At 35.7% G+C, this 11,616-nt stretch overlaps 2 protein-coding genes across 2 annotated transcripts; both read right to left on the reverse strand.

Annotated features, from left to right (window-relative positions):
- Positions 1-543: 543 nt before the first annotated feature.
- On the reverse strand, positions 544-2,644 carry LOC141250814 (uncharacterized). Its single transcript, XM_073670096.1, has 5 exons — positions 2,414-2,644; positions 1,779-1,928; positions 1,567-1,665; positions 886-978; positions 544-801 (listed from the first exon to the last, which is right to left on the reverse strand). Exons 1-5 carry the CDS (start codon positions 2,642-2,644, stop codon positions 544-546), a joined length of 831 nt encoding a protein of 276 aa, XP_073526197.1.
- Positions 2,645-3,054: 410 nt separating this feature from the next.
- On the reverse strand, positions 3,055-11,164 carry LOC141250815 (uncharacterized). Its single transcript, XM_073670099.1, has 27 exons — positions 10,989-11,164; positions 10,850-10,919; positions 10,675-10,740; positions 10,413-10,514; positions 10,176-10,220; positions 9,983-10,081; positions 9,778-9,864; positions 9,019-9,089; positions 8,295-8,403; positions 8,131-8,193; positions 7,943-8,008; positions 7,747-7,835; positions 6,862-6,910; positions 6,628-6,714; positions 6,348-6,441; positions 5,868-5,938; positions 5,694-5,783; positions 5,475-5,600; positions 5,231-5,388; positions 5,067-5,148; positions 4,724-4,990; positions 4,508-4,644; positions 3,902-4,022; positions 3,755-3,809; positions 3,583-3,682; positions 3,340-3,457; positions 3,055-3,084 (listed from the first exon to the last, which is right to left on the reverse strand). Exons 1-27 carry the CDS (start codon positions 11,069-11,071, stop codon positions 3,055-3,057), a joined length of 2,535 nt encoding a protein of 844 aa, XP_073526200.1. The 5' UTR covers positions 11,072-11,164.
- Between the last annotated feature and the right edge of the window lie 452 nt (positions 11,165-11,616).

The following is an 11,616-nucleotide window of genomic DNA, read 5'->3' on the forward strand; positions in this document are numbered from 1 at the left end:
TTTAATTTATAATATTGCAATGCACATGGTACAATTGACTATTTTCTTGCAAGGGTGATAAGATGAGCAATGTAAAGTTAGAATGTCAAGAGTTGAGTTCAGATCTGATCACATTGTCATAATAAAATACAACAAAAAGTATAATGACGTATGTTCAAAAAACATATAATAATTAATGATCTAAAAAATTATTGTGTGTCCATGAATACATAATAGAAAAACCCAATACAATAATTATCTATTTTACTTCAAAGAGTATGTCTAGAAAAAGAAAAAAAAAAAATCAACCACCAATCCTTGATCGAGTAAAATGAAAATCACACACATTTGCCTTCATCTATAACCTATTTTCAATACTACTCAATGTCATGGTCTCACAAGGCCTAGCCTTAAGCACCATCTTCATGCAGCAAAAGAAGGGATCGTACTTACTACTTAGTAAGAGTCTTGATACTCTTTCTAAACAAATATTGTAATTCGGAACGTTTTGATAATTCTCAAAATTCTTATTATGTTTAATTTATAAGTAATAGTTTTAATAATTCAAAACCGTTTTTCTTTAGAGAAAAGAACAGGCTTTTGTGATTCAGGTAAATGGTTAACATACATATTGTGTACGAAATTGATATACTCATCAATTTTCTCGGGAACCCAATCATGGGTTTTTATTGGTTCAAGAAACTTGACTGTTATGGGTGTAGGAAGAATGCGTAAGTTGCCTTTCCTCCATGCACGGTGTGTGCCTGTCATCACGATTGGAACAATTGGGAGTTTCGTTTGTAGAGTCAAATGTATGAAACCCTTGAACAATTTAAGTCAATAGGATTATAAGAAACATGAATCACATGATATAAATAAATTTTAATGGTCTAATTTAGTAGTTACCTTCTTGAATGGAAGAAGTCGTCCATCTTCAGATCTGGTTCCCTCTGGAAAGATGATTATTGATAGTTTCTTCTTGACAACTTCATTTGCACCCTAAAATGTATAACACTATATAATAAACTAGTACACAGCTTCAATGATGATAGGATGAATAATCTGTAAGCCTTAAATAGAAAGCATGTCATGTTGTAATGGGATCACAATTATTGAAATCGAGATCCACGTCACAAATTCGTAGGGTTTTAGTATTGACATCCAGATTGTAATTTAAAATTTGATGTTCTTAAAATCGGTTAAAATCATAACAGAATTGGAAAAAATATCATAACATCGTAAACAAATCTTGTAATATCGTAATCATGTTAAATTATATTAAAATACTATTATTGGTATTGACTTATCCAAGTTATTAACTCTTGTTTTTTTCTCGTAGAGATCAATATAAACCTATAAAGTCTTTAATGTTAAATGATAATTATTTTTCTTAAATTATTATATTCACCCCTCTTTGTGTTACATTTATATTGTATTATTTCAACTAAATTTTTAGAATCTTATAGTTTTGTTATCCGATCAAAAATGTCTAATACGATGACTCTTAAAATCCCGAATTTAATAACCATTGATCCGATAAGGCATAAGTTGTCTAAACAAGTAAACATCCAAAGGTTACGATGTTACCTTTCTCATTGATTTGATGGCGGAAGATGTGCTGGACCGATCAATCCTAAGTTGGTTTGCCAAAACATAGAGTTGTCCAAACAAAGGGTACCTTATGATCTTCAACAAAATAAAGGCATGTTTAAGGAGAGGAATAGACAGAATTAGTGTTTTTGGCACATGCAAAACATACTCATATGCTATGGTACTAATTACAAACAAGTAAGCTTTACCCCTTTGTCTGCAATAGAAAGTGTGCCTATAGGGGCTAACCACATTAAGAGGAGCGGATCCATAAGAGAAGCATGATTGCTAATGTAGATTGCCCTGTTACTCGAATGCTCAACGCCTTCTATTTTAATCGGGTTCCCGAAGATCCACATCTGCACCCAAGATTACCAAAAGATTCAATTACATCCATCAAAAAATCGGACTCGAGACCTCCGTATAAAGCACTATGGGAACAGCTGAACAGAAGCGTTGGTTGAGATTGCAAATCTTGTTCTGAAGAGAGGAAGTAGGGAACAACTTCTTAAGATCGTCTTCTCACTAAGACACTTTCAACCTCGGTAGAAGGTTTCATTTGTTTTGTCGAGATCATCAGGCGTGATGATTTAGGTCTTTCCTAGTTGTTAGGGGACCTTTGTATGACTTGTTAAAAAAAAATCTAAGTTCAACAAGCAGCACATCTTGATAGCGTTTGTTTTGGATACAAAATGTTACAGGTTCAAATCATATCATCTTTATCTATTGCTTTTCTCTAGAAGAATAAATTGAGATTTACTAAATATATATCATTAATGTTAGTACTAAAATATCGAGACACCTATAGTAAGAAACTTGGACGAAAGGGATCGAGTTGGCTTACTATGATTCGACCGGTAACATGGCCATAAATATTTCCTTGCTTAATTCTCTGAGAAGGCCATGGCAGCAACAAAACCATGATGAGTCCCCATATGAATGTTGTAACCAAAATTGTGGTGAAAAATGATAAAATTCTTATAAAAGATATAATGGCACAAAACCAGCCATCATACTCATCATCTTCCTCAAGAATCTCTGTGCAAACTGTGTCTGAACTTGATCCAATTTCCATCAGATAAGCAACCACAATGCAAGACCACAAAAATGTCGGAAAGCTATATAGAATCTCAATCACATACAAATGGTAGAGAAGCCCTGAAATCACTCATCTCTAGATCTCCTACAAGACTAATTGGCATTGACTTTAGCTGGCAGAAGTGTGCTTCAAAAGAAATCAAGCAAATTAAATAGTTGGAGTTAGGGGTGGGAACGGTTGATTAACCGAATATTATGGTTAACCGGTGTTGATTAACCACTATATTCAGTTAACCGGTTAGCCGTACTATATTCGGTTAACCGGAATAAAAAAAAAGAATTCCAAATATAAAAATATTTCAGTTAACTAGATATCCGGTTAACCGTTATTGACTAACCGAATATACCGGTTAATCATAATACCGGTTTTCCGGCTATTCGATACGGTTATATGGTTATGGTTTCTTTTGCCCACCCCTATTTGGAGTATATGATACACTAATTGTCACTTTGAATAGACTAAAAAACACCCAATAGGCTAAATGTGAGGTATAGCTTACAATGTTAGATGTACAGAATATTCAAATTGGAGTGATCTTTACAGAGCATACATGATAAATAGTTACTACAGTTTAATTTTAAAAACCCAGACTAGATCATAACTTAAAGATGTAGAGGCGAACAGCTATTGTACACCAAAAATTTGCCCGGTTGACTCTGAAATCACTGTACTGAGGCTTGCACCATATCTGCACCTTCGATTAGCTCGCTATCATCGGGCTCAGACGCAGATATCAAAGAAGCCGACTGGATTTTTCCGGCATGTTCAAGCCTCATCAGAATTACTCCCCTGAAACAAGAAATCAACATCATTAACACTAACTATTTTATCAGTTCACAATTGTTTTTATTAATATGTTTTTGGAAGTTTTGAGGGGAAAGGGTAAAAGAATATAGGGAGGTCATTTAGGTTACCTTGCATAGCGAGATTGGATAGAGATGTCTCGGACTTTGATCCTATTAATCGTGCCACTTTGGCTAACCAAAACTATTTGCTCATCGCTCTCCTTGTCATCTGTGAAACTAGATATTATAATGCTGAAACAAACGGTCTTAATTCTAGATTAATCGCAGAACAGTCACTCACCGGCTACTGAAAATCCTACCACAAACACAGCAACCAAACGATCCTCTGCTGCAAACTGAAAATAAAACAGCAAATGGAATGAGTTTTTTTATTTTGCAATTTCTAATGCAGGTTCATAAAAACTTGAAAGAGTGATATCGGTTTGACCTTGTAGCCAATAAGCCCAACTCTATTGCGAGGTGATATGCGGAAGCTACTAAGTGGAACACGCTTTCCATAGCCACTCTCTGATACAAATAGCAGCCATGGCCCGCTAAGCCCCTTTTCACTGCAATGAATCATCATCAGACAAAAACAAATGAAAGACATGAGATATATAAAACCTAGAGAATTGTTGAAAAGTTGGTTCTCCTTAATTTGTGTGAAAATTTCAGTAAAGACATGTATTTTAGTACAGAGGAGTATTGATCACTTACAGAACCCACTTAGAGCATCTAAAAGAGTGATTACTCATGTTGATTATCATAGCTTTTAACAAAAATAAAAATAAAAAAGGGAATGGTTCGAAAAAGTTGAGTATCATGCAGGTGATACTCGCACACCTTTTTTGACATTGTGAACCATTCAAAAATCTAAAAAATAATTTTGTTTTCCTTTTTCTAAAATTCTAGGATTGAGGGTGCTCTTAAGGTCAGTTTCTAACCTTAAACTTGTCAGAATCTAACACTTAGGAAATTAAGGAGATTGGCTTGGGCTGACTAATAGCTGAAAATTATCTAACTAATCAGACTAATAGCACACACGAAAGAATACCGGGTAGTTTGTACTTCTGAACCGAGCTCTAGATTCTTTCGCATGGCAGCTGGTATTACATCAACACTTGCCATTTTATCACCCCCTCTAAGTCTCATTGCAATTCCACCTCTTGTGTTCCTTCCTTGTGATCGGATCTGAATGCAAATGAAAGACAAATCAAATCAAAAGTAATCTATATATAAATTTTCATATCAAAAATTAACAGGAACCTACACTGTCACACGAGCTGAGCAATGCCATTCCATTCTGTGAAGCCATTGCAACAAGGTCCTCATTAGTACAACACCGTACCCACTTCAGCTCATCACCAGGAACCAATTGAATTGCGATTATTCCTGTTATTCTAATATTTGAAAACAAGCTCAAAGGTACTTTCTTGATGTATCCATTAGCTGTAAGCATTATCAGAAACTGCTGATCGTTGAAGTCGCTGACAGGAATGATGGAGGTTATCCGTTCCCCATCAGATAAAGAAAGTATCTGACAGATCAAAAAAAGAGAAATTAATTAACACAAATAGATCTATGGTTCAGATAAGTGTAAAAATAACAATTACCTGAACCAATGGGGTACCGGCAGCAGTCCTGGTGCATTCTGGAATTTTAAATGCCCTAGCTGAGTATACTGTCCCTTTATCACTGCAATTAATTTTCCCAAGTCAAACACAGTAAAACTTAAATCATACAATAAGTAAATAACAGAAGAAATGGAAAGACATACCTGAAATATAGAATATGGTCATGGGCATGACAGACAATGAAATCTGACATCGTGTCATTCAACCTCAGTTTCCCAACCGATTTACCTATAGTTCCACGGTTTTGAAGATTAAATATGTCTGGCTTCATCCTTTTAACATAGCCTTTTTCACTGACAGCCTGGGAGTTATAAGGACAGACATTTAGAAAAATATAAACACGGCAAGGAGTAAAAAGTGAAGGGGAAAAAAAGTTAGCTATATCACCAAAATCATATCTTCGTTGGGAATAACATCTATTTCTTCAAGTTGTCCACAATCAGAGTCCTCTAGCATTGATCTTCTTGGGGTTGCGAATTTGCTCTTTAGCTCCATAGCTTCCTGCTCTATTACCTGACATGGAAAAAATAGAGAGAGAAAATCAAGCATATGCTTCGAGATTACTGTTAATCAAATAATTACAGAAAGTCTAAACAAGAAAATTACCTGAAGAATTTGTTTCTTGCTTGACAGGAGCTCTTCCAGCCTGGAAATTTGGTCTGTCAAGGATTTTCCCTCCTCGATAAACTTGTTCCTCTATTTAAATAAACACAATGTTGACTTCTAGCATATTTTAAACGAGTCTGTAATTAATGCAAGATGTACATACTTAAGATTTACCTCAAGAGAAGTAAGTTTCCTCAAACTGATATCCAATATAGCCTCAGCTTGTTTCTGAGAAAGATTGTACTCTATATGAAGAAAAAGAATCGGGGAGTTATCAGCTAGGTTATAATAGACTGAGTGCACAAGTTAATTCTTTCCATCCATCAAATTTCAATCATCAGTTGAGAAATTGATTCTTACAAGTTTTTCAATATCTCAAGGGATAAATAATATAAGACACATAGATCTACTAAAAGAGCATCAGAAAGTAATCAGAGCTAACATACTTATCAAACTAAAAAAATATTAAGACACATAACAAGTGGTTAACACTTAATAAATTGTGTTCATCAGTAGCAGCAGAGGTTGTTTAAGAGGTTTCACCTAACTAATTTTTAAATATCTATGAAAAGCTAGATAACCCATCATACCAGTCAATGGTTTGACCAATATGGAAGTCCTCCATATAAACAACTACACAAGACAAGAGCTTACCATTCATCAAATTTGCTGCTGCCGCTGCATTATTGGAGGCACTTTTGACTACTTGGATCACTCCATCCAAGTTATCAAGCCCCACTATGATACCCTATAAAACAGGTAAAAATGATTAAACACACGAATCTTGAAAGAAAAGATAATAGAAAAAATGATATATATATTCATATATATATATATATATATATATTATTTAGTTATGTGAAGTAGCCCAATTTACAAATGGTAAACAGATATTATCATTGAAGAGTGCAAAATTAATGTTGTTGACACATACCGCCACAATATGCCTTCTGTCTTGCGCCTGCGACAACTTAAACTGAGCACGCCTTTCAACAACTGAGCATCTAAAGTCCAGGAATGCCTGCCAGATTAAGAGAAGCAGATAAACTTTTTTTCCCCTCAAATGTCTTGTGCGTGAATATTAGAGCATGGCATAGTAATTTATCGAAAAGAAAAAACTAAGACATGGAAACCAATTACAAACAATGGGAAGAAATAGCTGTCTTACCTGAAGTATTTCTCTCAATCCCATCTGTTTAGGTTGTCCATTAAGAATACTGTGGATATTTAGAAGCACAGTTAATAAAGCTTCTTACAAACTGTACACACAACTATACAAGCATGAATGTAAAATAAAAAAATAATATGCATAAAAGAGCAATTTCTTTCAGAAGCCTGATTTTACAGCTTTAATGAAGTTTTGGTTAAATAGCCAAGAACCAAATGCAAAATTAAAATATAATTTTGGATAATCCTAGACATAAAAGAGCATGTAAAGTTCAAATTTATCTCTCTTTTACCTCATATCAGCTGCCAGTACATCCACATTAAATAATTCAAAAACGGGCAACTTAAGGAGAATTAAGGGGCGGTTTGGTGGATGTTTGGATATCAGGTATGGGTTTTGGTATATCCAGATATCAATATCAAACTGATATCTGGTGTTTGGTATGGAAGTGTATGAACATCAGTATATCAAAATGATATCTTTTTGTGCGTTAGAGTGTTGTTTAGATACCTCCTTATAAATTGGTATATCGAAAAGTATTGCACATATCCATATCCATACCCGATACCTTGATACCCATATCTTGATATCGATACAGATACACATGCCTGATATTTCATATCATTGGTATCAATACCAAACAAGCCCTAAGATAGAAGGAGCAGGCCCAGGCCTCATCAAGAGAGTAAGAGAGAGCAAGGCTGAGCTTTTCGAATATATAAGGTACAATTGGTAGGAGAAGGCTGAGCTATGAAACAGAAATTTTGAAGCACATTATTTCTCAAGATTTTCCAAACTAACAGAAAAGAGAAGAGCTAGTCTCGAGAGAATAAAAATTTGTTTCCCTGATCTGACATATAACACAAAATGACGCAAATAGCATACCTAACCATATTGCAGCTAAAGCTTGTCTGAAGAGCAGTATGGCGATACAAATTATTTAAAACAATAGCTGGTTCTGATCCACGCTTTAACTGAACAAATCCAACGGAAAGAAGTCATATTTCAGAGACAAATTAGATTGCTCATATACTGTAACTCAACATTGGGAAAAAAAGACAATTAAGCCTCTTTATAATACCTCAATGACTATGCGCATTCCAGAACGATCACTCTCATCACGAATGTCACTAATGCCTTCTAAGCTCTGGAATAATAAAGGTTAGTGCTATAGGTATAAATGTATAATAAACAGGAAGCTGTAAAGAATACTACGAAGGAAAGGACAACAGGCTAAAATATGTATCCTCCAATTTGTAAAAGCATTACCTTTGCTTCTACAAGCTCAGCAATTTTCTCAACTAAGGAGGCTTTGTTAGTCTGGTATGGAATCTGTTTCAATCATAAACAACGCAGAAAGATAATTATATCACATTTTTTACTTAAAACAAAGAATAATGTACGTGTGTAATTGAGAATACATTCATGACTACCTCTTTAATGATAATTGCATTTCGTTTTGTCCGAGAATCAATAACTTCTATATCAGTCTTTCCTCTAAGAATAATCCTCCCACGGCCACTTCGATAGGCATCTAGGATTCTTGACATAACCAACAGACATCAGAAAGTATATCCTAATAAATTTAACACATTATAAATAGACAGAAAAAAAAAACAGAGCAGACTATATATTTTGTTAGCATGCATATTAAGGCAAGAAAGCATGTTAAAACAAAACTAATAGACAGTGTTGTGTTTTTAACGGAAGAACTCTAATTCAAACGTACGTACATAGTACAAGGGAATTGATCTATTTTACAATTATATAAATTATGTGTCTATCCCAAAAGCACAGAACTGGTTTTGCCATTCATGGAAAGCCGAAAATAACACAAGCATTTAAAAATTGAAACAAAAAAAAATATAAACATCAATGATTGAACATGAGAAATCCAAGTATGACTAATCCATTCAACTAAATCATTGTAAATGATTAAATGGCTTAAAACGGTTCACCCTTTATCAAAGGAAAACAAGGTAAACAACTGCCCTTTTGCCCAGACCAAAAGTAAGTGGGCGTTAGTATCGTACAACTATGTAAAGCATACACTTGTGTGATTAACACCTCAATATGCACCACAAATTCAAAAACAAAATAGTATCAGCTTAAAATTATATTTCATATGACGAACTAGCAAATAACCTTCAGACTTACCCCATATTACCCATGATGGTACCGCCTGTTGGAAAATCAGGACCAGGCATGTATTCTAGCAGCTCCTGAAGCTACAATTCAGTTTATATGAATTGAGAAATTAGAACATAGCAATCAATCTGAAGCTATAGAAGATATTTTTTGTTCATCTATAACTTTATTTTATAACAAGATTCATCAAGCAGAATATAAGAGAATTAATGAGCACCGAAAATGATAGACCAGACATTTGCAGCACCCTTAGTTTTTCTTAGACAGAACTGTTCCTAAGCTTCGACTTCATAACTTAGTTAATTTGCCAAGTCCATAATGTCATGGAGCAACTAATATCCCCTAAAGAAGGCAACCCTCAAATATTTGGGGACAAATGGAATCAAATATATTTACATTATTCAATCTTAGATTTTTTTCTACCTGTACTGCCTTTAGCTTGAAATAAGGACCAATGCTAGCTAACAATCCCTCAAAAAAAGCCAATATTAACTAAACATTTCTATCATGGAAAACATTATAGTTCAACATTTCAACTGCTGCAGACAAAAACTAGAGCCTCAACATGCAATATTAAGGGTAACTTAACAGAGCCAGAAGTTCATGCGATATAAAAATACTTCGCCTTTACATTAAATAGAAAAAACAATTTCTTGATAATAGAGCCACTTGTAGTTTACCACGAAAGCAGGACTTTGCAACAATTTGGCATACGAAGAAATTTGGAGAAAGAAAAGAGTAATGGACAAGCCCAAGAACTGGACTTACTGTGGCTTCTGGATTATGAATCAACACAGAAAGTGCGTCTACCAACTCTCCAAGATTATGAGGAGGTATATTTGTTGCCATTCCTACCTGTATACAGCCAATTTATGAGTCAAGCAACAGTACAAACTTACTAAACTACCTCATAGAAAACAAGAATAAGTAGACAAGAAAGTGAGTTATTAAAAACAATAGAAAGATATATCACCGCAATTCCTGAGGATCCATTCAATAGCAAGTTCGGTAATCGTGCTGGAAGAAGTGAGGGTTCTTTCTGTGAGTTGTCAAAATTTGGGACAAAATCTACCTACAACAAACAAATCATAGGTTTCATTGCATGCACATAAGAAGTTTCAATCCTATGCAAAAGATGTAAATTATGTAGCACAGGGAGAACTAACTGTATTCAGTTCTAAATCTGCCAACAGCATTGCTTCAGCAAGAGCCTGGGAACAAAAAATTCAATCAATTAGAACAAGCAGAAATTAGCAACAGTCTGATGCAAAATGGATTAGAAGGGCAAGAGAAACATGGGACAGCAAGATACACAGTTGCAACCTTAAGCAGCATGCAAAACAATGTACCAAGTCTTAAGCAGCAAAAGGTAGTTCTTTGAGAAAGATAACATGCATGCTTACTTGTAATCTACACTCCGTGTATCGCATTGCAGCTGGTGGGTCAGCATCAATGGAACCAAAATTTCCATGTCCGTTGACGAGAGGGCACCTTAATGAAAAATCCTGGGTAAAACACAGCAAGAAACGAAATTTAAATCCATTAATGTAAAGAGAACTGAAAGCATACAAACTCATAATTTTCATGATTGGTGACATGGGCAAATGCCAAGTAACTTCCTTAATGACACGACAGGTCTAAAATAATATTTCAGATCAGTTTTACCTGGGCCATTCGAACCAATGAATCATAGACAGCAGTATCCCCATGTGGATGAAACTTTCCCAAAACCTACAAGATAAAAATTGACAGCTTCAAATGTGTAAATAATAGGCAAAAAAATCAGACCGAGTAAACTAGAGGAAGATATGTTCAATGCACAAGTGTCTGGAATTCAGACCTCTCCAACAACTCTTGCACATTTCTTGAAGGGCTTCCTTGAGGAGAGACCTAGTTCATGCATAGCGAACCTGTGAAAGAGTATCAGAACAGCGACCTCCAGTGGGGGGAAAGACAACATTCATAAAAATTGCACTCACAGAATCCTCCGGTGAACTGGCTTCAACCCGTCGCGAACATCAGGAAGTGCTCGGCCAAGCAAAACCGACATGGCATAAGCCATGTAAGCGTCAGTCGCCTCCTTGTGAAGCTCAGTAGGAACGATCCTCTCTCCATCGGTGACGCTAGCTGTATCCTTGAGAGTGACACTGCCATTACCATCTCCATCCCGAGCCTCTACTTCTCTATTCCCTCCTGCCTTAGCTCTGGTGAGTCGAAGAGAGGGAATACGGCGGCGAGGAGCGGTGGCGGAGAGGAATCGGAGGTCGGAAAAGCGGAGGTCGGGGCGGAGAACGGGGTAGGAGAGGCGAGAGCAGTACGAACGGCAGAGGCGAAATCCGGTGGAGAGAGCCATGGAATTGGAGTGAAGTTGAAGCTTGGAGAAGGGGTTACTCCATGGGAGAGAGCTTGGTGGGGCGGGAGTGGATGGGCTTAAACCCTAGAACTAGAAGTGTTGTCTGCGACAGACTTCCGAGGAGATAAATCAATATTTCGCGCCAATCCGCCAAAAGCCATTTCATTCTCTATTTTTTCCACCGTTTTCGATTGAATGTTTTGCAATCGTGGAAGTGAAAAATCGGAAAAATATACCCACAATTAAGGATATTG

Source organism: Phyllobates terribilis, unplaced genomic scaffold (genome assembly GCF_046119375.1).
Source record: "Phyllobates terribilis strain yellow unplaced genomic scaffold, ASM4611937v1 Scaffold_6141__1_contigs__length_46603, whole genome shotgun sequence".
NCBI classification, from domain to species: Eukaryota; Metazoa; Chordata; class Amphibia; order Anura; family Dendrobatidae; genus Phyllobates; species Phyllobates terribilis.

Excerpts from the sequence above, each read along its gene's own strand:
- LOC141250814 (XM_073670096.1), bottom strand. The coding sequence starts at position 2,644 with ATGGAAATTGGATCAAGTTCAGACACAGTTTGCACAGAGATTCTTGAG. Across the intron at positions 979-1,566 it reads CCATCAAATCAATGAGAAAG|GGTGCAAATGAAGTTGTCAA; the intron begins GTAACATCGTAA and ends TATACATTTTAG. Across the intron at positions 802-885 it reads GACTTCTTCCATTCAAGAAG|GGTTTCATACATTTGACTCT; the intron begins GTAACTACTAAA and ends AAATTGTTCAAG.
- LOC141250815 (XM_073670099.1), bottom strand. The coding sequence starts at position 11,071 with ATGGCTTATGCCATGTCGGTTTTGCTTGGCCGAGCACTTCCTGATGTT. Across the intron at positions 10,920-10,988 it reads CCAGTTCACCGGAGGATTCT|GTTCGCTATGCATGAACTAG; the intron begins GTGAGTGCAATT and ends ACTCTTTCACAG. Across the intron at positions 8,404-9,018 it reads ACCATCATGGGTAATATGGG|AATCCTAGATGCCTATCGAA; the intron begins GTAAGTCTGAAG and ends GGTTATGTCAAG.